The sequence below is a fragment of the Manis javanica genome, chromosome 2, assembly GCF_040802235.1.
Source record: "Manis javanica isolate MJ-LG chromosome 2, MJ_LKY, whole genome shotgun sequence".
Lineage (NCBI taxonomy): Eukaryota > Metazoa > Chordata > Mammalia > Pholidota > Manidae > Manis > Manis javanica.
The window spans coordinates 61,742,156-61,769,629 of record NC_133157.1 but is presented as its reverse complement, the minus strand read 5'-3'; the positions used below and the strand labels follow the sequence as shown (position 1 = coordinate 61,769,629).

Below are 27,474 nucleotides of genomic sequence, written 5' to 3'. Positions count from 1 at the left end.
ATACTTAAACCTATGGTGGAAAAAAACTAGAAGAGTAGTGGCCACTTGGGTGTTAGGAACAAGGGTTGACCAGGAAGGGGCATGAGAGAACTCTGGGATGATGATAATTTCTAAATCTTGTTAAGGGTTGGGGTTACAGAGGTATATGCATTTGTCCAAAGTGTACTTCAGATTTTTTGCATTTCATTTTATGTGAGGGGAAAAACCCTATAAAAAAACAGAATAGATGTAACTTACATTATGTGAGTTATCAGGAGCAATATATTGAACATCCATGAAAACTACCACCCATCCCAAGAACTAGACATTTTTGGTAACTTGTTTCTGCATATTTATTTTTCTTCTAGTTAGCCTCCTGCCTATGTTGCAGAGGTAACCATTGTATTAGAATTTTAGTTTAATATTTCCTTGTTTTTGATTTTTGTTTGTTTAATATATGTGTGTATGCTTAAGCAATATAATATTCAGTTTTGCTTGTTTTTGAGATTTATAAAAATGGCATTTTACAATTTACAGTCTTCTGCAACTTATATTTTCACATGATTTATGGGATTTATCTATGTTACATAAAATTACAGTTCATTTACTTTCACAGCTAAGGAATATATAATGTGAATATACCTTAAATATTTACCCACTTTCCTGGTATTTTGGTTGTTTGCAGTTTTTTGGCTATTATGAAGACAGACGCAATGAATATTCTTATGATGAGTCTTTTGGTGCATGAGTGTCTGCAGGGTTTCTAACTAGGAGTAGAATTATAGCAGTTCTCGAAGCTGGTCTCTGGTAGATACCTGGAGTTCCTCAACACCCATTCAAGGGATTAATGAAATTAAAATGGTTCTCATAATGGAAGATGTTAAATGCCTTTTTTGCTGAGTTGACATATGCACATATGGTACAAAGTAATACTGAGTAAAACTGTTGGCACTTTAGCACAAATCAAGGCAATGATACCAGCAATAGTTGTAATCATTTTAGTCTTTCTTGCCATGCACTCACAGAAAATAAAACAGTTCAAGTCACTTATGATTTTTTTCTTTTATTTAGAAAAGCATGAATGCATTTTATGAAAGATAGAATTTATTTTAATTTAGCATTTATTGAGTGCCTGTTGAGTTCTGGAATGGTTAAGTTTAAAGAGGTGTGATCTCCATTTAACATCCTTTCTGCTCTAAATACATAATAATGTTACATCAAAATATTAAAAAAGGAAACAAAACATATCCTGGATAAAAATAAAACATACCTATGGATTTTAAATGCAAAATAGTGAGTGGGATTAAAGTCTCTTCCTTGCTGAGTTCCTTGCATAGAAGCAGGCACTTATGGTATAACAGACTGGAGCCAGGTCCAAGATGTTACTTTTATTGCCAGTCATCACTTTCCTCTATGTCGGGTATTGGGAGGGCAATATCCTGCCAAATGTTGCCTGGTACAACATCTTGGGATAAGCCACAAGTTTAGGAAGATTAAATGACACAGATTTTCAAACACCAAGATGGAGCCAAGTATCTCCTGCCTTGTTACTGGGTAGGTAACATATCTGATACCTCCTCAGGGCAGAAATTTTGATCTGCTATTGTGAGACCTAACCAGATAGCTAGGTGGAGACAATGACAAGGAAGGGTAATCACAGTGTGTGTGTGTGTGTGTGTGTGTGTGTGTGTGCGCGCGCGCATGTGCGTGCATGCATGCATGCAGCATATGTGCTGGGAATGAGGGGAGATGGGGAATGGTGAAATGAGCCTGAAAACCAAATTTTAAAATACATGAAGAAATCTAATACTACAAAATGTGGTCAACAGAATTAAAAATTGAAATATAATTTATTCCAGATAAAATTTAAACATTTAGTAAGTCTTTAATGCAAATGTACTATACATACAGAGAAGTGTGACAATCATAAGCATATAGCTTGACAAATTTTTACAAAGCAAACACATGCATGTAAACACTACTCACATCAAGAGGTAGATTATTACCAAGCCTCCCTTGTGCATCCTGTCAGTCGTTCTCTATGCCCCTCACTGTAGTGGTCTTGCCAGTCTGATCATTGTCCTAAATTTTGTCTCCATGTAAGAAATGTGGAAGTGAACTTGAGAGGCCCCCCATGGTCAACTAATAGGGGTTCTGTTAAAAGAAATGAGAGGGAATGTCAAAGGACAACTTTGAATGCATAATAGCTGAAAATTTCTTGGAATAGAAAAAAAGACATAAACCTTCAGATTAAAAGTGTATAGTGAATTTTGATTAAGATAAGTTTATATCAAGACCGTTGCAACAAAGTTGCAGAACATTGCTCATAAAGGGAAAAACCCTGAACTATTGGAATAACATGACACCTGAAACTGACAGTATACTTCATATTTATATCAATAGGTGTCAAAAAAGTGTAGGAATATCTTCAAAATGCTTTGGGGGGGGTGAAGAATTGCAAATAAAATTTTGAAAGTGAGGGAATGATTTGAGATGAAGGCAAAATAATTTTCAAGTGGTCAACCAAAATGATGACATAAAAGTTTCCAGAACTATACTCTCTTGGACACACTGAATATACAGCTACACATAGAGCAATTAACTCTAAAAGAAATTGAGGAATTAGCTGAGTGACTGCAACACAGTGTGCAAATGAGAAATTTTCCACATCAAAATGGATAGGAAAGGCTGAGACACACTCTTGTCATAACCCTCTACTGTCCCTCCTCTCCCCCACCCCCCTGCTGGCACAGCACCATTTAATCAGGAGGGAACTCCCAAATAATCCCAGCTTCTCCCAGAGGAGCTAAAGGTTTGAACCCCACATTTAGTGGCCTAACTTTTAAGACTTCCATTTGAGAGATGGTCACCCCAAACACCTAGCTCTGTAAGCCAACAAGTTTTCTGGCAGAAGACCCACAAGACTATAGTGAACAAAGAAGCAGTTGTTAGTGTGTGCAAACACTCAAAGCATCTATTCCCCTAGGGGTCAGTGCAGAGGGAGCAGATAAAAACTTCCATCTCCCAGTCTTTCCCTGAAAGGGGTCCATCTGTGAACTTTAACAGCTGCTGCCTGGGGGAAGGCTTCTAATTAGCATGCATATAGAAGCTGACTTCAATCCTCTCCAAATACAGGGGAAGCTGATAGACACTTTCCCTGCTTCTCTCTAACCTGCTCCAAGTCACTAGTAGCCCCCTGGAACAATGCATGTTTGGTGCCCTAGCTTTTGCATCTACTACCCAAGGAATGGCCCTCTGAATTGCCTGGCTCACATAGCAAGTGGGGCTTGCATTCATGAGCCCCACAGTACTGTAGCAAAAAAAGAAGTCATTGTTAATGGGCACAGAGGCACCCCTCCCCCCATCTCTAACCTGTAGCTATAGACCTTGTCCAGCACAGAGGGAGCAAGCAAAAATGTCATCTCCCTGAAAGAGACTTAACTATGTACTCCCCCAGCTGCTGCCTGAAGATTCATTTCAGTCAGTGTGCATCTAGGCAGTGAATGTGATCTTTGCTTTTCAATACTGATGGGTCTTGGCACACCTTCAAGAACTAAGTGGCGACTAAGAACAAAGAAAGTAGCTTGGACAGTCACAAAGGTTAGATAGGCAATCAGGAGCTCAGACCAGGCTGATTGATAAGGTTCATTCCCTACACAAGACCAGTCTATTCAGACTGAGAGACATGGCTTTTTTATCCAATGCACAGAAACTACCAGAGAGTCAAGGAAAATGAAGCAAGAGAGGAATATATTCCAAACAGATCTTAATGAAATGGCAATAAGTGATTTACCTGATAGAGAATTCAAAATAAGTCACAGAGATGCTCATTGAGGTCAGGAGAGCAACACATAAACAAAGTGAGAATTTCAACAAAGAACTTAAAAACAGAAAAAAGTTAATCAACAGAAACCACAGGGCAGAAGAATACAATAAATGAACTGACAAGTTCAATAGAAGGATTCAGCATCAGAGTAGGTAAAGCAGAAGGAAGGATCAGTGAACTAGAGGACAGGGCAGTGGAATTCATCTAATTAGTGGACCAAAAGAAAAAGGAGTGAAAAATATCAAAGATAGTTTAAGGGACTTATGAGAAACTATCAAGCATAACAATACGTGCATTATAGGGGTCATAGAAGGTGAAGAAAGATAGAAATAGACTGAAAGGTTATTTAAAGAAATAATGGCTGAAAACTTCCCTAACCTGGGGAAACAGACATCCAGATCCAGGAAAACCATAGAGCATCAAATATGATGGATTTAAAGAGAACCACAGTGAGACACATTATAATTAAATTGTCAAAAGTTGAACACAAGATCACCTTAAAAGAAGCTGGAAAAAAGCAACATACTACCTACAGGGAATCTCCATAAGACTGTCAGCAGATGTGTGTAGCAGAAACTTTACAGGCCAGAAAGGGGTGGGATGATATATTTAGAGAGCTGAAAGAAAAAAAAACTGCAGAAACTTTACAGGCCAGAAAGGGGTGGGATGATATATTTAGAGAGCTGAAAGAAAAAAAAAAACTGCTAACCAAGAATGCTCTACCCAGCAAATTTGTCCAGGAGAAATAAAGAGTTTTCGAGACAACCAAATGTTGAAGGAGTTCATTACCCATAGAACAGCCTTTCAAGAAATGTTAAAGGGAATTCTTCAAGCTGATACAAAAGAGCATTGTTAGTAACAGGAAAAACATATGAAAGTATAAAACTCACTGGTAAAGGTAAATGCATAGTTATGATAAGAATACACTATTGTTAGTGGGTAAATCACATATATCTCTAGCACAAAGATTAAAAAACAAGAGTATTAAAAATAACTAGCTGTAATATTTTGTTAATAGATATGTAACGTAAAAAGATGTAAATTGTGACATCAAAAACATAAAATGTGGGAGGGGAAGTAAAATTGTAGAGCTTTGATATGTGTTTGGAGTTAAGCTGTTAGTTTAAAATAGATTGTTACAAAAATAAGATTGTAATTAAAAAATAGATTTTATGTAAGCCTCATATAACCACAGAGCAAAAACCTATAGAATATACAGAAAAGATAAGGAAAAAGGAATCAAAGCATTCCAGTACAGAAAATCATCAAATTTGAAAGTAAGAGAACATGAGAGGAACAAAGGAATTATAAAACAGTCAGAAAAAAAATAATGGCAATAGTACATCCATAGCTATTAATAATTACATAGTAAATGGACTAAATTCTCCAATGAAAACATATAGAAAGCTCAGGTGGATAAAAAGAAAAACAAGACCCCAATGTATGCTCTTCTGAGACTCACTTTGGCTTTAAGGACACACAGACTGAAAGAGAAGGGATGGAAAAAGATACTCCATCAAATGGAAGCCAAAAGAAACCAAGGGAAGCTATACCAATATTTGACAAAGTAGACTTTAAGCCTGTGATTGTGAAAAGAGAAGATCATTACATAATGATAGAGTCAGTTAATTAAGAGGATGTAACATTAGTAGCTACTTAGGCCCTAAACAGAAGGGAACCTAAATAAATAAAGCCTATGTTAAGCAATCTGAAGGGAGAAATAGATAGTACAATAATAGCAGGGGACTTAAATATCTCACTTTGAACAATGGATCAATTATCCAGAAAGAAAATCAATAAGGACACACTGAAATTAAGCTATGGCTAGTCAAATTAGATCATATATGACCATCTCAATAGATGCAGAGAAGGCATTTGAGAAATTCAACATCTTTTCAAGATAAAAACTCTCACGTATTTGGCACAAAGGCGATACGCCTCATTATAATAACAGCCATTTTTGACAAGCCCACAGCTAGCATCATCTTCAGTGGTGAAAAGCTGAAAGCTTTTTCTTTAAGACCAGGAACAATACAAGGATGCCTTCTTTCCCATTTATTCAACATAGTACTGGAAGTGCCAGTATTGGAAATGACAGTCTTATGGAGATTCCCTGTAGGTAGTAAGTTGCCTTTTTCCAGCTTCTTTTAAGGTGATCTTGTGTTCAACTTTTGACAATTTAATTATAATGTGTCTCACTGTGGTTCTCTTTAAATCCATCATATTTGATGCTCTATGGTTTTCCTGGATCTGGATGTCTGTTTCCCCAAGTTAGGGAAGTTTTCAGCCATTATTTCTTTAAATAACCTTTCAGTCTATTTCTCTCTTTCTTCACCTTCTATGACCCCTATAATGCACGTATTGTACTTCGCAATTAGGCAAGAAAAAAATCCATCTTCTATTGGAGTAATTCATTTGTTAAAAAGTCATGTCACCTTGTGGGATCTCTTCTGTTGACTATAACTGTTTTGTTAGTGCTACATACATATTTATACTGTGTTTCCTCTGGATGTAAACTTGTTTTATGTTCCTTGTCCACAAGCAGTTAATGTCTCTCACTGTGCTTTGTATATAAGTAGTAAACAACATTAGTTCAGTTAGTGGATTTGACAGACTTACTGCTGTCGATGAAGACTTCTTTATATATGAAGGATACCTTGTCAATATAATGTTCATTTGTAACTGTTGTTTTCTCTCACAGGCAAAATGTTCTGAAAAAGCCTCTGCATGGGGGAATGGCTTGCCTTACAATGACAGAAATGGAAGGAACATCCACATCTCCTATACATCAGAATGGTGATATTCCTGGAAATGCTAATTCTGTGAAGCAAATAGATCCAGTACTACAGGTGTATCTTTATCATTCCCTTGAGAAAGCTGAGGGAGACTGCCTGAGGTTTCCAGCTGGGGAGTATGTTGCAGAAGAGATCTGTGTTGCTGCTTCTCAAGCTTGTGGTAAATATTAAAAAGGTTTTTTTTTCTCTTATTATTAACAGAATGTTGCTTTAATTATGCTATTCTAATGCAATGTCAATGTATAGTGTATTTTTAAAAAATGCTTGTATGTCTGACAGTTGTGTTTTCACATTCATAAAAGATAAAAACATCACTAGAGTAGAATTTAAGGTAAATCTTCCTTGGGCTAGTCCCTAGTGAGATTTGAAGGTGGGGCCTTCAGGAGGTGATGAGGTCATGACATGGATCTGTCATCAGTGGCATTAATACTCTTATAAAAGAGCCCCCTGAAAGTGTCTTGGCCCCTTCAACCATGTGAGAGGACATAGTAAGAAGATGAATCAGATGATGAACTATCTATGAACCAGGAAGTGGATTTTCATTAGACACTGAATCTGTTGGTGCCTGATTTTATACTTCCCAGCCTCCAGAACTGTGAGAAATTTCTGTTGTTTATAGGTCACTTTGTGTATGGTATTTTTGTTATAGTATCCTGAATGGACTAAGACAAAAATTGGTACTAAGAAGTGTGGGGCTGCTATAACACATACCTAAAAATGTAGAAATGGCTTTAGAACTGGGTAATGAGTAATGGAGAAGAGTTTTGAGGTACATACTATAAAAAAGCCTTCGTTATTGTGAATAGACCTTTAAAGGTGATTCTGGTGAGGACTCAGAAAGAAAAGAGGAGAGCTGCAGAGAAAACCTCAGTCCTTGAGAATACCTAAGTAATCTTGATAAGAGTAATATGTAATCTTGAACAGTAGTAATCTTGAACAGTAGAAATATGTATAATAAAGGCCATTCTGATGAGGTCTTTGATGGAGACGAAGAACATGTTACTGGAAAGTGGAGGAAAAGTGATCCTTGTTATAGTGATGTTGACCTTAAAAAACAAAAAAGCCAGTTATTTTACCAGCAGAATGAGTTTATTCAGGAATAGCAGAGGAATTGTAATTCGGGACAAGCAAACTATAGTTAACCATAAGCAACTCCAGATAAGAGAGGAAAGGGGCTTGCTTTTATAGGGGAAAAGAGGAGCTGTTTTGCTTACTTCTTACTGGCTGCGCTGTTGCTGGGCAAGAAGAAATCTTCTTTCCTCCTGCTAGTATATATAATGTAAGCTGCTTCTTTTTGGGGATTGTGAGGCTTGCTTCTTAGTGGGAGTGGGAGTGTGTGAGAGCTTTCTGACTCCATTTTAAAGTAGTTTATTTATTTTCACAGTGGCAAAGAACTTCCGTGAATTGTGTTCATGTTTGAAGTGTTATATGGAAGGCAGAACTTGTGAGCAATGAAACTGAGTATTTAAGCAAACTGTTGGAAAGTGAGGGCTTACACCTCCTAACTGCTTATGGTAAAATGTGAAAATATAGAAATGACTTGAAGAAGACACTGTTAAGCAAAAATGAAGCAGAATTTAAAGATTTTGAAAATTCTCAGCCTATTCATATAAAAAATGAGAACATGTGGTCAGAAGAAAACGCAGGTTATGACCAAGTGACCATTTGATAAGATTAGTATGAATCAGCTATCTCAACAAATTCCAGGAGCGGTTGAATAAGATAATGGAAGAATGACCACAAAGGCAAATCAGAAATCATCAAGGCTGCCCCTCCTATCACAGGCCCACAGTGCAAGGGCCACTGGGAGAAGAGCAGTTTCAAAGGAGGAGTTGCCAGGGCTTGGAGACCTCCTGACTCTTTCTTGGGGCTGCCTCTCATTGAGAACTCTCCTGGTACATTGTGAGTGTTGAGCTTCTTGGCTGCCCCAGGTATGGCACTGGCAGTCTCTGATAGAGCGGCTGCCCCTCGTAGGATTCAGGCAGCAAACTTTAGTAGAGTAAGCTGTTTCCTCCAGGGAAAGTACACAGGCCTAGGGGGGTATCACTGCTACCACTTAGATTTCAAAGGGTGTAGCCATCCAGATTCATGGGGGCATGATTTCTGGGAGCCTTGAGGGCCCAACCTCTGCATGAAAAAGATGCAGGGGCAGAACACTGCCCCAGTGTGTCCCGTAGGTAGGACCTTTGCCCCAGTGGGCCTGGAGGGCACAGCATCAAGTCAAAGAGAATTACTCTTGAACCCTAAGGTTTAATGGAATTTGCCCTGTTGAATTTTAGACTTCTTTGAGACCTGTCATTGTTTTCTGATTTTTCCTCTCTCCATTTTGGAATGGAAATGTCTGTCCTATGCCTGTCACACCATTGTATTTGGAAGCACATAACTTGTTTGATTTAGCAAATTCATAATTGGAGAGTTATTTGCCTCAGGAAGAATTGTATCTTGGGTCTCCAGCTGTGTTTTTCCTTTATTAAAATATCATTGATATACAATCTTATGAAGGTTTCACATGAGCAACATTGTGGTTCAACATTCATCCATATTATTGAGTCCTCACACCCCACGGCCCCATTGCAGTCACTGTCTGTCAGTGTAGTAAGATGCTATAAAGTCATTACTTGTCTTCTCCATGCTGTACCGCCTTCCCCATGACCTATTGTGATTGCAAATTACAATGTCTCTTAATTATCTTCTTCCCTCCCACCCATCCTTCCCTACCCCTTCCCTTTAGTAACCACTAGTCCCTTCTTGGAGTCTGTGAGTCTGCTGCTGTTGTGTTTCTTTAATTTTGCTTTGTTTTTATACTCCACAAATGAGTGAAGTCATTTGGCACTTGTCTTTCTCCATTGGGCTTATTTCACTGAGCATAATACACTCTAGCTACATCCATGTTGTTGCAAATGGTAGGATTTGTTTCTTTTTTATGGTTGAGTAGTATTCCATTGTGTATATGTGCCACATCTTCTTTATCCATTCATCTACTGATGGACACTTAGGTTGTTTCCATATCTTAGCTGTTGTAAATAGTGCTGTGATAAACATAGGATGCATATGTCTTTTTGAATCAGAGATCTTGCTTTTTGGGTAAATTCCTAGGAGTGGAATTCCTGGGTCAAATGGTATTTCTATTTTTAGTTTTTTTGAGGAACCTCCATATTGCTTTCCACAATGGTTGAACTAATTTACATTCCCACCAACAGTGTAGGAGGGTTCCCCTTTCTAGGCATCCTTGCCAGCATTTGTTCTTGCTTGTCTTTGGATATTGGCCATCCTTACTGGTGTGAGGTGATATCTCATTGTGGTTTTAATTTGCATTTCCCTGGTGATCAGCGATGTTGAGCATCTTTTCATGTATCTGTGGGCCATCTGAATTTCTTCTTTGGAGAGTGTCTGTTCAGATCCTCTGCCCATTTTTTAATCAGGTTATCTGTATTTTAGGTGTTGAGGTCTGTGAGTTCTTTATTTATCTTAGATGTTAACCCTTATTGGATAAGTCATTTACAAATATATTCTCCTATATTGTACAATGCCTTTTTGTTAGGCTTATGGTGTCTTTTCCTGTACAGAAACTTTTTAGTTTGATTTAGTCCCAGTTGTTCATTTTTGCTTTTGTTTCCCTTGCCCAAGGAGATGTGTTTGGGAAAAAGTTGATCATGTGTATATTCCAGAGATTTTTACCTATGTTTTCTTCTATGAGTTTTATGGTTTAATGACTTACATTTGGTCTTTGATCCATTTCAAGTTTACTTTTGTATATGGACAATAATCCACTTTCATTCTCTTACATATATATATAGTTGTCCAGTTTTGCCAACACCATTTGTTGAAGAGGCTGTCATTTCCCCATTTTATATCTATGGCTCCTTTATCATATATTAATTGGCCATATATATATGTATGGGTTTATATCTAGGTTCTCTATAGTATTCCATTGATCTGTGGATCTTTTCTTGTGCCAGTGCCAAATAGTCTTAATCTGTTGCTTATGTAGTAGAGCTTGAAGTTAGGGAGCATAATCCCCCAACTTTGTTCTTCCTTCTCAGGATTGCTTTGTCTATTTGGGATCTTTTGCAGTTCCATATGAATTTTAGAACTAGTTTGTTGAAGAATGCTGTTGGTATTTTAAAAGGGATTACATTGAATCTGTAGAATGGTTTAAGTAGGATGGCCATTTTGACAATATAAATTCTTCCTATCAATGAGCATGGGATGTATTTCCATCTATTGGTGTCATCTTTAATTTCTTTCTTGAGTATCTTACAGTTTTCAGTGTGTAGGTCTTTCACTTCCTTGGTTAGGTTTATTCCTAGGTATTTTATTCCTTTTGATGCAATTGTAAATGGAGTTATTTTCCTGATATCTCTTTCTGCCAATTCATTGTTAGTCTATAGGAATGTAACAGATTTCTGAATATTAATTTTATATCCTGCAACTTTGCTGAACTCAGTTATTACCTCTGGTAACTTTTTGGTGGAGTCTTTAGGGTTTTCTTTGTACAATATCATGTCATCTGCAGACAGTGAAAGTTGAACTTCTTCCTTACCAATCTGGATACCTTTCTTTTCTTTGTCTCATTGCTGTGGCTAGGACCTATGTTGAATAAAAGTGGGGAGAGTGGTCATCCTTGTCTTATTCCCAATCTATGAGGAGTAACTTTCAGCTTTTTGCTGTTAAGTATGATATTGACTGTGGGTTTGTCGTATATGGCCTTAATTATGTTGAGGTACTTACCCTCTATACCCATTTAGTTGAGAGTTTTTCTCATGAATGGATGTTGAATTTTGTCAAATGTATTTTCAGCATCTATTGAGATGATCATGTGATTTTTGTCCTTTCTGTTGATGTGGTGTGTGATATTGATTAATTTTTGGATATTGTACCATCCTTGCATCCCTGGAATAAATCCCTCTTCGTCAGTATGGATGATGTTTTTGAAGTGTTTTTGAATTTGGTTTGCCTGTCCCGACCCTCAGGACTATCAACGGGGGTCGATGACCTGGAGGAGAGAATGAAGGGGCAAGAGACACAAAGAATTGACAGCAAGACAGGATGTCTGATCAAGCTGGCCAATTTTATTTTTCTCAGGCTCAATTTATATAGGTTGTGACGAAAATATATGTAAAGAGGTGATTGGTCTTCAGTTGGCGCCGGCGGGAATGTGTAGAGAGGTGATTGGGCTTCAGGTGGTGCCGGAGGGAACCAAGGACCCGGAAGAGAAGCAGAAAGTTCTCCATCTTGTGGGTGGGGGCCCTTGGGAGGGAGGTTTAAGGGTGGGGCTTTCCCTTGGGGCAGTGGGTGTTCTTGAGAAGCAGGGGTTTGGCAGCGTTAGAAGGCCAGTGGAAAGAACAAAGGAGGAAACATTGCTTAGCAATCTGACTGCAAGATCTATATTGATTTGGCTAGGAGAGCAACTCTGCCTTACTGCAGAAATGATTGCTGTTGTCTTAAGTCTTACATAACTAGTTTTGCTTAAAAGTCCATAGGCTCGCTCCCAGCATCTCCCCCTTTCTTTATTAAAAATTAAGACAATTTTGGTTGAGCAGGCTAAGGGGCGGGGACAGGGGCCTGATCCTCAGTGGATATCTGGTGCATGAGGAGGACTCTTAGTCTTACAGGCTCTGCTGAAGAGAAAGAGTTTCTCTATTAAGCACAAGGTGTCTTTTTCCTGAGGAGAGGAGGATGCAGGACACAAACCTCTATGCAATCAGGTATGTCCCTCAAGGAACCCAGGGCAGGCGTTAGCCTTTCCTTTGCAGTGCTTTGCCTCGCATGCACCTTAGTACTCAACCGGCACTCAGAGACTCCTGGGAGGGTCGCGCTGGTGCTTACTTTTGCTGAGAAGAGATAGAGGGGAGTGCTTCGCCGTCATCATCACTCTCGTGAGCTAATTTGTGATAGTGGACTTGGATAGGTTTGCCAACAAGGGTATCTATTTGTCTCTTTATAAGGCTCGTCAAATGTTTAAGAGCCCAAGGGCCAAAAGACAAGAGCAATATCAATCCTATGAGGGGGCCTAGGAGAGAGGGCAAGAGAGTAGTAAGCCATGGGGAGGCTGAAAACCAATTTTTATACCAACTTTCATCTTGCTCTCTTTCTTTCTTTTTTCTAACCCTTCTCTAACTCTTTTCATACTATCTCTAACTACTCCTGTTTTATCAGCATAGAAGCAGCACTCTTCTTTCAGGGCGCAAAGCCCGCCTTGCTGCAGAAAGAGTAGGTCTAGCCCTCTGTGGTTTTGGAGAACTACTTCAGCGAGGGACATGATTGAATCTGTCAGGTCAGAGATTCCTTTCTGCAATTCTTGGATATCTTGATCTATAGTGGCACTGAGCTCGTGATAGCAGGAGTTAGAAAGAAGCAGAGAGGGTATGCCTGTGCCTGCGCCTACAGTCCCTAGGCCGAGCAGAACAGCGATAGTAACAGTAGTAATGGGTTCTCGGCGGGAGCATTTAGGGAGGGAAGGGCCTGAAGATTGTTCCCAGATATGGAAGAACTTATCAGGCTGGTAGTAAATGAGCCTGGGTATAACTTTTATGAGAACACAAAATCCATGCTCTTGTAAAATGGGATTGTAGGCACAGGGGGTGAGTCCGTCTAAGCAGGCCCACCAGGTGTCATTGGGGGGAACTATAAATTGGGGCCCCCGTCCAATGGAGAAGATTTCTCAACAGAGGTGGGTGTACTCATGAGGGATCTTTTGAAGAGTGTTAGTTATACAAGTCCCGTTACCGACTACTTGGGCTAAGGTTAGGCCTTCCCAACTAGCGCATTTCCAACGGCAGTTGTAGGTATCATTGGAGGTGGAGAAGTTGCCAGGGATGGCAGCACCTTCATAAAAAGGGGGGGAAGAGTGGTACCATAACCAACATTCGGCGGTAAGCTCAGGAGGGGTGGAATTAAGACTAAGGAAGGTTTGATTTATAAGGGTGAGGACAAGGTCTTTAGAGCTCACTAGGGCGGACACTGGCGGTGTAGGGGAGGTTTAAGACTGCTAGTTGTGAAGCTATGGTTAGGCGAGAGGGCAGAAGGCTTCGGTGGGGGAGGGTGCTTCCCACCTAGGACTGTATTTGGGCCTATAGCGGCAGAAGGGGTGGCAGGGAACACTTTGAGGAGTTCAATAGTAAAGGTGATGCCTTCATCATAATGTTCTTTATATAAACGAAGACCCCAAGTGTATCCTTGTGCCCAACTTGAGGCTTTTTTCCCTTCTTCAGTGAGTGTGATAGAAAGAGGATTGCACCAACCTTTGGTAATATTTCTAGGGAAGCACTCGGGGAGTGCTTCAGGGTATTTTTGCCCTTTAAAAGGGTGGTGGGTATAATTGGCTTTGGCAGTAATATAATCCCAGGAGGAGAAGGGTCTCCAGTAAGTATCTCCCGTGGTCTCACACCCCCATGACGCACAATAATAGTCTGTCTTGCCTCTGCATTTATGAAGGAGGCTACGGGGCCGGTGCTGCCCCGGGGCAAACATAAAAGGAATATGATCTAAGAACTGACCGGCACCCTGCATCAGAGCAACTGGGGGTGGTGAGACCTGCACGAGAGATAAGAGGTGCTTCACTCTGCTCGAAAAGATGTTCTACTCCCCACAGGGCTCCCGCACCTAGGGCCAGCTTACAGAGATCAGGTTGTAAAACGCTTGGCCACCAGACGTCTGGCGAGGTTTGAGAGTGGGACCAAACAACATCTCCTCTTTCAGAAAGCACTATCCAGGTGTAGTTCCAGGGAAAGTGTCGGGATCTCACGGGTTGCAGCGCTGGCTGATGGCTCAGAGCTGTGGTCATGATCAGGAGAATGAGGACTTTTGGTGACTGCATCTGCAATGGAAAAAGAATTTGTCTCAGGCGGAGATGGAAGCTCCAGTCTGGACTGTGGTAAGTTAGCGGTTTTAACTAGCCTTTCAGGGAGCCATCGAGGCTCGGAGTTTTGTTGGTCATAAATGCAGACAGACCCTCGGCCCCAGATAATAACAGGGTCAGGACCTTTCCATGCGAAGGTCAGTGGATCTTTCCATTTTACTAACGCTTGAAGTTCATTGGTTTTAGGGTGCCATAACCGATCAGCAGCTAAGCGTCCGTGGGAGTCGAACGTCAAGAAGTTAATGACAAACAAGGCATGGCTAAGTTGATTGTGGGGGCTGATGGTTGTATAGAGGAGGGGATTGTTCTTGAGGCGGGAGAGCGTGTTTTTAAGAGTTTGATGAGCTCGCTCTACAATTCCTTGTCCTTGGGGATTATATGGGATGCCTGTGATATGTTTTATTTGGAAGTCAGAACAGAAGTGCTGGAATTTAGCTCCTGTGTAACCTGGCCCATTGTTGGTTTTTATGATCTTTGGCTTGCCTAGCACTGTAAAACAGCACAAGGTGTGGGTAATGACATCTTTAGAAGCCTCTCCGGTAAGGGGTGACGTGAAGATAAAACCACTAAAGGTATCTATAGTAACATGGAGGTACTTCATCTTCCTAAAGGGGGTGAAATAAGTGACATCCATTTGCCAAATTTCATTCGGGATTAGTCCCCGAGGGTTCACTCCTAAATGAGGAACAGGAAGATGTGGAGCACAGTCATTACATTTTTTGACAATTTCTCGGGCTTGCTCTCTGGTAATTTTGAACATGAGTTGCAGAGTATTTGCTGAAAGGTGGTGGAGGGAGTGAGCATGCTGAGCTTGACATAGGGGTGTACTACTGAAGGCTAGCACTAGTAGGGGAAGGGTACGGGTGGCTTGATCAGCAAGGGCATTGCCTGCCGAAATAGGGCCGGGGAGTCCTGTGTGAGCTCGCAAGTGGCCAATGCAAAAGGGGTTGGAGCGTCGGATTATGAGATATTGAATTTGTCTGAACAGATCAGTGGCATTGGAGGAAGGCTTAATAAAGGGAGTGGTTTCTAGGAGAGGTACTGAGTGGGCTATGTAAGAGCTATCTGTATAGAGATTGAAAGGGGTATTAGAGAGCGATTGAAACACTTGGAGGACTGCGTAAAGTTCAACAAGTTGGGCGGATGAAAAGGGAGTGGGCAGGGAGATGGGGGTTTTATCTTGAATAACATATGCTGCCCGCCCTGTTGCTGAGCCGATGTGAAGATGAGGAGGGCTTCTCGCAAAGGAGAAGGGGAGGTAACTTTGGGAAAAACTAGGGGATGTAGTCTGCTAAACTGAATTAAAGGGTCAGTGGGATAATGATTATCTATGGTCCCAGCATAGGCGGCACAAGCGATACCCCAGTCATCATTAGTTTGTAGCAACCAATCTATCTGCTCTGTAGTATATGGAACAACAAGGATATCAGGATCTTTACCAAAATACTATCTGCTTAGTTTTCTTCCTTTTATAATAACAGAGGCAGCTAGGGAAAAGTAAGGTGTTAGAACTTTCACAGGTTTGCTGGAGAGGTAGACCCAAAGAAGAGGCTTGCCTCATTGTTCAAGGGTCTTGGTAGACTGCCAAAAAACTCCTACTGGAGCATGGGTGGTGGCACAAATGATAAGATATAAAGGAGAGGAGTAGTCAATCTGAAAGGAGGTTTGTAGAGAGATAGCTTGATTTATCTGTTCTATAGCAGCAACTGCTAGGGGCTTTAGGGTGTGGGGGGAGAGGGGATGCGAGTCACCTGCTAGTAAATTGTTTAAGGGAGTTAAGCTTTCAGGGGGGAGTTTCAGGTATGGCCTTAAAAACTGTAGGTTGCCTAGCAATTTTTGAAAGTCATGCAGCATTTTAAGGGAAGAAATGTGGAGCTCTATTTTGGGTGTGAAAATTCGGTGAGCTTGGAGGCTATAGCCTGGGTAAGTATAGGGTTCGGAAAACTGAATTTTATTGGGAGCAATTTTCAAGTGGGAGGCTTCAAGGGTTTCTAGGAGGTGTTGGAAACAGGCAGTGCCTTGAGCTTCATCGAGGGAAGCAATAAGTATGTCATCCATGTAATGAAGGAAGTAAATATGAGGCCATTGTCTCTTAACGGGGTCTAGAATTCAGGCTATGAATTTTTGGGCTAAGGTAGGGCTATTTGCCATACCTTGGGGAAGAACACGCCATTGATACCTAGGCGTTGGTTTGTTAAAGTTGATCTGGGGAAGGCTAAAGGCAAAATGGATACAATCATCTGGGTGGAGGGGAATAGTAAAGAAGCAATCTTGCAGGTCTATAACAATCTTATAATAATTTATAAGTATAGCAGCAGGGGCCGGGAGGCCGGGCTGCAAGGCGCCCATAGGGACCATAACTTATTAATGGCTCGAAGGTCTTGTAGGAGCCTCCATTTGCCTGATTTTTTTGTGATGATGAAAATGGGGGTATTCCAAGGAGAATTGGAAGGCTCAATAAGGCCTGCTGCCAGTTACTCCTGTACAAGCTGCGTGGTGGCATGTAATTTTTCTGCATTTAGGGGCCACTGATCAACCCAGACAGGCTCGGTAGTTTTCCATGTTATTTTATCGGCATGTTGCTGAGGTACAGGCATGATTGTGGCCTCTAGGAGAAAGGGGATCCTAGTCCCTTTCTCTGAGTATTTGATACGATGGTCACAGGAGTTTTAATGCCTTGTGCATTCTTTCCTAACCCTTGGCCAGGCAAGTAGCCTTGTGTCAGCATTTGCTTGGTTACTAACTCGTTTGGGCTACACATAATAATATTCATTTGATAGAGAATGTCTCGTCTCCACAAATTGACTGGAAGCCTAGGAATTACAAAAGGAATAACTGTCCCTGAATTCCCTTCTGGATCTGACCAATGAAGGGACTGGGAACTAACTTGAGGGTTTTGTGACTGTCCGATTCCCTGTAGGTGGGTGGTGGAGTTTGTAAGGGGCCAGGAAGGGGGCCACTGCTCTTTGGCAATAACAGTGGCATCTGCTCCTGAGTCTAGGAGGCCTTGAAAGGCTTTCCCATTTAAGGACAGAGTTAGCATGGGGCGGGCACGCATAATTTGTTGAGTCCAATGGACATCTGTGGTGCCTATGTCACTCGTTTCATGGTGCTCTTTAAGGCACTTATTGGAGGAAGGGATAAGGTGTAGGAGAAGAAGTTCAGCAAGGGTATATTCTGCTGGAATATATAGAGGGCCCTTAAGAGTGGAGCATCCCAGAATTAAGCCGAAAGTGTTAGGGGGGAGGGGCCCTCAGATGCCCGTCTGTAGAAGCTTTGTCCCTTCTTCTGGAGTCAATATTGTACTGGTGGTGGAACAGAGGTCCAATCCTGGGCTGTTTTTTGTGGCTCTCCAGAGGTCTGTAATTGATTTTGGGTTACTGTCGAGGGGATGAACCCAATTGCCCTGGGGTTCATCTTCTGCAGGGGTCCGGTGGCTGCCCCCTGAAGGGGTTTCCCTGGTTCTTAAAAGGGAGGGGCAGACCTTGTATATCGGTTTTTGACCAGCATTCTTTGGCCCAGTGATATCCTTTATGACATCTGGGACAAGGGGTGGAGGGGGGGGGATGGATTAACTGGTCTGGGGGTATTGCAAGGATTATTAAAAGGGGGTGGATTGGGGTCAGGATTGAGAGGCTGAGGGACTTGGGGCTGTGGGAAGTCTTTGGCAAAATGGCCAGGCTGCTTGCAATTAAAGCAAGTTTTTTGTGTTGAGCCAATGCCTGCCCTGCAAGGCAACTCCGATAGCCAGTCCAATGGCATGACTAGTTCCGGTGCCTGTGCAGAGGCACACGAAGTCTGACACTGACTCTTTGTGATGGTGCTGAAGCAGGTCTTGACAGATCGGATTAGCATTCTCAAAAGCCAGCTGTTTAATAAAAGGGTTGTCGGGCTCTTGGATTCCGAACATGCGCTCATCTGCCTCTGTAAGGCAGCTGACAAAGGAGCTGTAAGGCTCGTCTGCTTCCTGCTGTATCTTAGTAAGAGCGGCAGTAGCGGCTCCTTTAGGGGGTAACTTTTTCCAAGCTCCGAGGCCAGCTTGTCTAACTTGAGCCAGGAGGCCTGTGGGAAAGCGTGCTTGGACTGCTAGAGTGTTATAAGGAGCTTCACCTAAAATTCTTTTTGCTGTCCAGTCTCGGGAACTGGGTCGGGTAAGATTTTTACTTTCGATTTCTTTAGCTAATTTGGCAAGCTTGGCTTTCCAAAGAACAAAGTCTCCCCCGTTTAAGGCTGCGCGAGCAAGCTGATGAAATTCATTTGGGGTAAACCAATCATTGGTGATAGATTCTAACAGTGCTAGAGTAAATGGGGCGGTAGGCCCATAATTGGAAACAGCTGACTTGAGTTTCTCTAGAGCTCGGATATCTAGGGGTGAAAAGGATGTTCTTTTTATAGGGGCTGGGTCTCTCATCACTGGAGGCCTGCCGCTAGGACACGGGCCTCTTTCGGCTCGGTCTTCAGGGCTATCATTTAGATTGTCATCTCCATCGTCATACCATGAATCTCTCTGGGCTCTATCATCAAGAGTAGTACTCACGGGACCTTCTTCTCTCATATCAGGATCAGTGCCCTCTTCTTCGGTGTTATAGGGGTCAAATAACTTAGGGGAGGGGCTCCGGGGAATAGAAACCCCACTCCGTAGGGAGACAGGAAAACTCAGGACAGGGTTGGGTGATTTTTTTGTTTTGTGAAAAAGTGATTTCGAGGGAGGGGGAGTACTTTTAGAGGAAGAATTTGGGGTGTGGGTTAAATGGGTTAATTTGGAGAGCTCTTGATCTAGGTCACGAATGGCTTGTAGGAGTTGGATTTGTTCTTTTCTATTTTTCACCATCTGCCTGAGGACTGAGAGGTCATTTGCAGCATGTAAATGCTCATGGGAGAGAGAGGAGAAGGTGGGAAACATTTGGTTAAGAACAGGGGGGTGATAAGGTGGCGGGGGCATGAAGGGTGATAAGGTTACTGCTTGTGGGTGAAGTGCAGAGGCAAGGGCGATGGTAACGGCCTTAGGTGGCCAGTCAGGATTGTTATAACGTGCTGCCTCTTCTTCTAAAGTGGCTTCATCGGCGGGATCAAGGGGCTCAGCAGGACTTAAGTCGATGAGGCTAGGGTAAATATTTGTAGGAGGGATAGCAGGGAGAGGACGGGAGTCAGTGGAGTTATTAGGGGAGGAAACTTTTTCCGTCAGTGACGGGGAAAGAGACTCGACAGTTGGTAAGGGTGGAAGTCTGTCTGATATTTGAGAGGGGTTTGCAGCGGAATCTGAAGGATGTTCTTTGAGAGAAGGGGAGGCTGGCCGAGAAGCCTTGGAGGGGGGACGAGAGCGGGATCTCATGGTATTTTCTCCCTCAATGACAACTTTTTGTAAATCAGGCCACTCACGATGAATGCGCAAGATATCATTAATAAGGTTCCAATAGCTAAATGCTGACACAGGTACTTTTTCTGGACCAAAAACTCTGTAATAGTCTTGAAGGCAATCGCCTACTCATTGCCATTTCTTTTCACTAATGGTCCCTTCTTGAGGGAACCAGGGGCACACATCTTCAATAAAGACTAAAAAACGTTTCAAATCTTTTTTCTTAACCCTTGTTCCTTGTGTCCTGAGGGACTCTTTGAGTCCGGCTATAAACAAATCTTCTTGCGAGGATGCTTGCCCCATGACTTACCTTCTCAAATGAGTCGCTGATTGAGTATATACAAGTCTGTCTCACGCTGGGTTCAGAACGTGGTGACTCTGGCAAGGGTCTCATAGCTGCAGACACCTCCTTTCATGGGTGGGCCCACCCTCCTGGGGGCGATGTTCTCACCTCTCCGGTTTGTTGGGCCCCACATTGGGCGCCAGTTGTCCCGACCTGCAGGACTATCAACGGGGGTCGATGACCTGGAGGAGAGAATGAAGGGGCAAGAGACACAAAGAACGGACAGCAAGACAGGATGTCTGATCAAGCTGACCAATTTTATTTTTCTCAGGCTCAATTTATATAGGTTGTGATGAAAATATATGTAAATAGGTGATTGGTCTTCAGCTGGCACCGGCAGGAACATGTAGAGAGGTGATTGGGCTTCAGGTGGCGCCGGCGGGAACCGAGGACCCGGAAGAGAAGCAGGAAGTTTGCCATCTTGTGGGTGGGGGCCCTTGGGAGGGAGGTTTAAGGGTGGGGCTTTCCCCTGGGGCAGCGGATGTTCTTGAGAAGCGCAGGAGTTTGGCAGGGTTAGAAGGCCAGTGGAAAGAACAGAGGAGGAAACATTGCTTAGCAATCTGACTGCAAGATCTATATTGATTTGGCTAGGAGAGCAACTCTGCCTTACTGCAGAAATGATTGCTGTTGTCTTAAGACTTACATAACTAGTTTTGCTTAAAAGTCCATAGGCTCGCTGCCAGCATTTGCCAATATTTTGTTGATTATTTTTGCATCTGTGTTCATCAGGGATATTGGTCTGTAATATTCTTTATTTGTGGTATCTCTGTCTGGTTTTGATATTAGAGTGATGCTGGCACCATAAAATGAGTTTGGAAGTATTTGCTCCTCTTTTACTTTCTGGAAAACTTTAGGGAGAATTGGTTTTAGGTTTTCACTAAATGTTTGATAAAATTCAGTCTTAAGCTGGAGGTTTAAAGATGGCGGCATGAAAGGTGAGACAGATGCTTCCTCCTAAAACTGCATATAATATAAAAATATAATTAATACAACTAATGCTGAGAGAGCAACAGGAAAGAGGACTGTGCCAGACTGCATACACCTGGTGAAAAGAGCAGACCTCACGGAAAAGGGTAACATACCACAGCTGTGGCCTGGCAGGACCCAAGCCCTTCCCGCACCCCAGCTCACTGGTGGGAGAAAGAAACTGAGCAGGGAGGGAGTGGAAGCCTGGGACTGCTAAATACCTAGATCTGGAGATCTGCTCTGGGAGCACAAATCTACATTTCATGGTGCTTTAATCATACTCTTGTGATTACGGGGTTGGAAAGCTGGGACACGCGGAGTTCCTGGGGAGACTTGGGTTCTGGCTGCTTGTGAAAAGCAGGGATCTGTTTCCAGATGATCAGGGACAAAAGCTTATAGCTGTGGGCTCAGCCCACTGGTTCAGGCAGTGGAGGCAGGCATAGCAGCTGGGAAGCAGAAAACAGCTCTTTACTCCCCCCAGTTACCAATACCAGTTCCCTGCAATGCCCAACATTGCTTGGGCTTCTGGACACTAGAGGGCGCCATACACAAATATGAAATGCCAAAGGAATCTGGTTCAAAGTAAAATTAATACAACTGCACAGAAAGATGACATGGACCTCATGACTCATCCAGAAAGAGAGTTCAGAATAAAAATCATTAACATACTAATTGAGGAAAGGAAAGATATTAAAGAACTCATGATTGAATTCCGGTCAGAGATCCAATCATAGAAGAGCACAATGGAGGGTATTAAAAGCATATTCGATATGGTGGTGGAGATGATAAATGAAATAGAAACCAGAGAAGAGGAATATAAAGAAGCTGAGGCACAGGGAGAAAAAAGGATCTCTAAGAATGAAAGAATATTGAGAGAACTGTGTGACCAATCCAAAGGGAACAATATTTGCATTATAGGGTACCAGAAAAAGAAGAGAGAAAGGAATAGAAATGCCTTTGAGGAGGTAATTGCTGAAAAATTCCCCAATCTGGTGAAGGAGATAGTCTGTCAGGCCATGGAGATCCACAGATCTCCCAACACAAGGGACCCAAGGAAGACAACACCAAGATATATTGTAATAAAAATGTCAAAGATTAAGGATAAGGACAGATTGTTAAACACAGCCAGAGAGAGAAAAAATATCACATACAAAGGAAAGCCCATCAGGTTAACATCAGATTTCTCAGCAGAAACCTTATAGGCCAGAAGGGAGTGGCGTGGTGTATTTAATGCAATGAAGGAGAAGGTCCTGGAACCAAGATTACTTTATCTGGCAAGATTATCATTTAAATTTGAAGGAGGGGTAAAACAATTTCCGATTAAACAAAAGCTGAGAAAATTTACCTCTCACAAACCGTCTCTACAGTCTATTTTGGAGGGACTGCTATAGATGGAAGTGTTCCTAAGGTTGAATAGCTGTCACCAGAGGTAATAAAACCACAGTAAAGAAAGTAGAACAGCTAATAACTAAGCAAATACAAAATTAAATTAACTATCCCCAAAGTCAATCAAGGGATAGACAAAGAGTAGAGAATATGATACCTAATATATAAACAATGGAGGAGGAAGAAAAAGGAGGAGAAAAAGAAAAGAACCCTTAGTTTGTCTTTCTAATAACATATTAAGTGAGTTAAGTTAAACTCTTAGATAGTAAGGAAGTTAACCTTGAACATTTGGTAAACACAAATCTAAAGTCTGCAATGGCAATAAGTACATACCTATGGATAATCACCCTAAATGTAAATGGACTGAATGCACCAATCAAAAAACATAGAGTGGGTAAAAAAATAAGACCCATCTATATGCTGCATACAACAGACTCACTTTAAATCCAAAGAATACACAGACTAAAAGTGAAGGGATGGAAAAAGATATTTCATGCAACTAATAGAGAGAAAAAACCAGGAGTTGCACCACTTGTATGAGACAAAATAGACTTCAAAACAAAGAAAGTCACAAGAGACAAAGAAGGACATTACATAATGATAAAGGGGTCAATCCAACAAGAAGATATAAACATTATAAATATCTATGCTCCCAACACAGGAGCACTTACACATCTGAAACAAATACTAACTGAATTAAAAGGAGAAATAGAATGCAATGCATTCATTTTAAGAGACTTCAACACTCCACTCACTCTGAAGGACAGATCAAGCAGACAGAAAATAAGTAAGGACACAGAGGCATTAGACAACACATTAGAAAAGATAGACCTAACAGACATCTACAGAACTCTACACCCAAAAGCAGCAGAATACACATTCTTCCCAAGTGCACATGGAACATTTTCAAGAACAGATCATATACCAGGCCACAAAAAGAGCCTCAGAGAATTAAAAAAGATTGAAATTCTACCAAGCAGTTTCTCGGACCAAAAAGGTATGAAACTAGAAACAGATAATGCAAAGAAAATGAAAAATCTGGTGGGGCGGAGCCAAGATGGCTGCATGAGTAGGACAGTGGGAATCTCCTCCTAAAAACATATATATTTTTGAAAATACAACAAATACAACTATCCCTAAAAGAGAGACCAGAAGACACAGGACAGCAGCCAGACTACATCCACACCTGCGAGAACCCAGCCCCTGGTGAAAGGGGTAAGATACAAGCCGCAGCTCGGCGAGACCTGAGGCCCCTCACCCCGGCTCCCAGTGGGAGGAGAGGAGTCGGAGTAGGGAGGGAGAGGGAGCCCAGGACTGCTAAACACCCAGCCCTAGCCATCCGCACCAGAGCGCAGACACACAGTGCATGCGTGGGGTGCTGGAAATTAGGGAAGCAGGACAGTAAGACCTGTGAATGGGTCCTGCAGCCGGCACCCCTGGGACAAAGAAAAGCGAGTGCTTTTTGAAAGTCTTAAAGGGACAACCCCACAGCTGGACGGAAGCATCCCGGGTCACAGTCTAGGAGCTGGAAATTCCAGGGAACTCCAGGTGCACTAACCCCCTGGGCAACAGCTCTGAGACCCCTCATGGAGGTAAACAGCCGAACAGCCCCCCATCCATTACACCTCTGGTGCCCCGCCATAGCAGAGCAGCAGCCTGAGGCTGGCCATGCCCACAGCAAGGGAGCTTCCTCCATACCGGCTGGCAAGATACAGAGATCCAGTCTACATGCAATTGCCCAACACAAGCCACTAGGGGTCACAGTTGTCCCAGTAAAGAAAGGCCAGGAGCAAGTGGAAAAAGTCTTGGCTCTTCCAGCTGACAGATGAGTCAATAGCATAGCACTGCACCTATCAACATGAAAAGGCAAAAAAATTTGATCCAGGCAAGACTAACCCAGACATCTTCAACATCTACATCTTCCCCTGAGAAGGAACCTGGGGAAATAGATTTAACCAATCTTCCTGAAAAATAATTCAAAACAAAAGTCATAACCATGCTGATGGACTTGCAGAGAAATATGCAAGAACTAAGGAAGGGGAATACAGAAATAAAACAAACTCTGAAGGATTTCAAAGCAGAATGGAAGAGATGCAAGAGACCATTAATGGACTAGAAAACAGAGAACAGGAATGCAGAGAAGCTGATGCAGAGAGGGATAAAAGGATCTCCAAGAATGAAAGAATATTAAGAGAACTGTATGACCAATCGAAATGTAACAATATCCATATTATAGGGGTACCAGAAGAAGAAGAGAGAGAAAAAGGGATAGAAAGTGTCTTTGAAGAAATAATTGCTGAAAAGTTCCCCAAACTAGGGAAAGAAATGGCCACTCAGACCACAGAGGTACACAGAACTCCCATGACAAGGGATCCAAGGAGGGCAACGCCAAGACACGTAATAATTAAAATGGCAAAGATCAAAGACAAGGACAGAGTATTAAAGGCAGCCAGAGAGAAAAAAAAGGTCACCTACAAAGGAAAACCCATCAGGCTATCATCAGACTTCTCAACAGAAACCTTACAGGCCAGAAGAGAATGGCATGATATACTTAATGCAATGAAACAGAAGGACCTCGAATGAAGAATACTGTATCCAGCACAATTATCATTTAAATATGAAGGAGGGATTAAACAATTCCCAGACAAGCAAAAGTTGAGGGAATTTGTCTCACACAAACCACCTCTACAGGGCATCTTACAGGGACTGCTCTAGATGGGAGCACTCCTAAAAAGAGCACAGAACAAAACACCCAACATATGAAGAAGGGAGGAGGAGGAATAAGAAGGGAGAGAAATAAAGAATCATCAGACCATGTTTATAATAGCTCAATAAGTGAGTTAAGTTAGACAGTAAGATAGTAAAGAAGCTAACCTTGAACTTTTGGTAACCAGAAACATAAAGCGTGCAATGACAATAAGTACATACCTTTCAATAATCACCCTAACTGTAAATGGACTGAATGCACCAATCAAAAGACACAGAGAAATAGAATGGATAAAAAAGCAACACACATCCATATGCTGCTTACAAGACATTCACCTCAAACCCAAAGATATGCACAGATTTAAAGTCAAGGGATGGATAAAGATATTTCATGCAAACAACAGATAGAGAAAAGCAGGTGTTCCAATAGTAGTATCAGACAAAATAGACTTCAAAATAAAGAAAGTAACAAAAGATAAAGAAGGACATTACCTAATGATAAAGGGCTCAGTCCAAGAAGAGGATATAACCATTATAAATATATATGCATGCATTACATGTGCACCAACATATGTGAAACAAATACTAACAGAATTAAAGGAGGAAATAGAATGCAATGCATTCATTTTGGGAGACTTCAACACACCACTCACAACAAAGGACAGATCCACCAGACAGAAAATAAGTAAGGACACAGAGGCACTGAACAACACACTAGAACAGATGGACCTAATAGACGTCTATAGAACTCTACACCCAAAAGCAACAGGATGCACATTCTTCTCAAGTGCACATGGAACATTTTCCATAATTGACCACATACTAGGCCACAAAAAGAGCCTCAGTAAATTCCAAAAGATTGAAATCTACCAACCAACTTTTCAGACCACAAAGGCATAAAACTAGAAATAAATTGTACAAAGAAAGTAAAAAGGCTCACAAACACATGGAGGCTTAACAACATGCTCCTAAATAATCAATGGTTCAATGACCGAACTAAAATGGAGATCCAGCAATATATGGAAAGAAATGACAACAACAACAACACAAAGCCCCAACTACTGTGGGATACAGCAAAAGCAGTCTTAAGAGGAAAGTATATAGCAATCCAGCCATATTTAAAGAAGGAAGAACAATCCCAAATGAATGGTCTAATGTCACAATTATTGAAATTGGAAAAAGAAGAACAAATTAGGCCTAAGGTCAGCAGAAGGAGGGACATAATAAAGATCAGAGAAGAAATAAATAAAATTGAGAAGAATAAAACAATAGAAAAAAATCAATGAAACCAAGAGCTGGTTCTTTGAGAAAATAAACAAAATAGGTAAGCCTCTAGCCAGACTTATTAAGAGGAAAAGAGAGTCAGCACACAGCAACATAATCAGAAACGAGAAAGGAAAAATCACGTTGGACCCCACAGAAATACAAAGAATAATTAGAGAGTACTATGAAAACCTATATGCTTACAAGCTGGGAAACATATGAGAAATGGACAACTTCTAGGAAAATATAATGTTCCAAGACTGACCCAGAAAGAAACAAAAAATCTAAACAGACCAATTACCAGCAACAAAATTGAAGCAGTAATCAAAAACTACCCAAGAACAAAACCGCTAGGCCAGATGGATTCACCTCGGAATTTTATCAGACATACAGAGAAGACATAATACCCATTCTCCTTAAAGTTTTCCAAAAAATAGAAGAGGAGGGGATACTCCCAAACTCTGTCTATGAAGCCAACATCACCCTAATACCAAAACCAGGCAAAGACCCCACAAAAAACGAAAACTACAGACCAATATCCCTGATGAATGTAGATGCAAAAATACTCTACAAAATATTAGCAAACTGAATTCAAAAATACATCAAGAGAATCACACACCATGACCAAGTGGGATTCATCCCAGGGATGCAAGGATGGTACAACATTCGAAAATCCATCAACATCATCCACCACATCAACAAAAAGAAAGACAAAAACCACATGATTATCTCCATAGATGCTGAAAAAGCATTCAACAAAATTCAACATCCATTCATAATTAAAAACTCTCAACAAAATGGGTATAGAAGGCAAGTACCTCAACATAATAAAGGCCATATATGATAAACCCACAGCCAACATCATACTGCACAGCGATAAGCTGAAAGCTTTTCCTCTGCAATGGGGAACAAGACAGGGATGCCCACTCTCCCCATGGTTATTCAACATAACTGGAGGTTCTACCCACGGCAATTAGACAAAACAAAGAAATA

General features: G+C 41.6%; 1 protein-coding gene across 1 annotated transcript in view; it reads left to right on the top strand.

Annotated features, from left to right (window-relative positions):
- Window positions 1-27,474, top strand: part of JAK2 (Janus kinase 2) — a 146,904-nt gene that overhangs the window by 23,007 nt on the left and 96,423 nt on the right. The window contains exon 3 of the mRNA XM_037019023.2: window positions 6,507-6,760. Coding sequence (XP_036874918.1) covers window positions 6,541-6,760 — 220 coding nt within the window. The 5' untranslated portion in view covers window positions 6,507-6,540. The remainder of the gene's footprint in view (window positions 1-6,506; window positions 6,761-27,474) is intronic.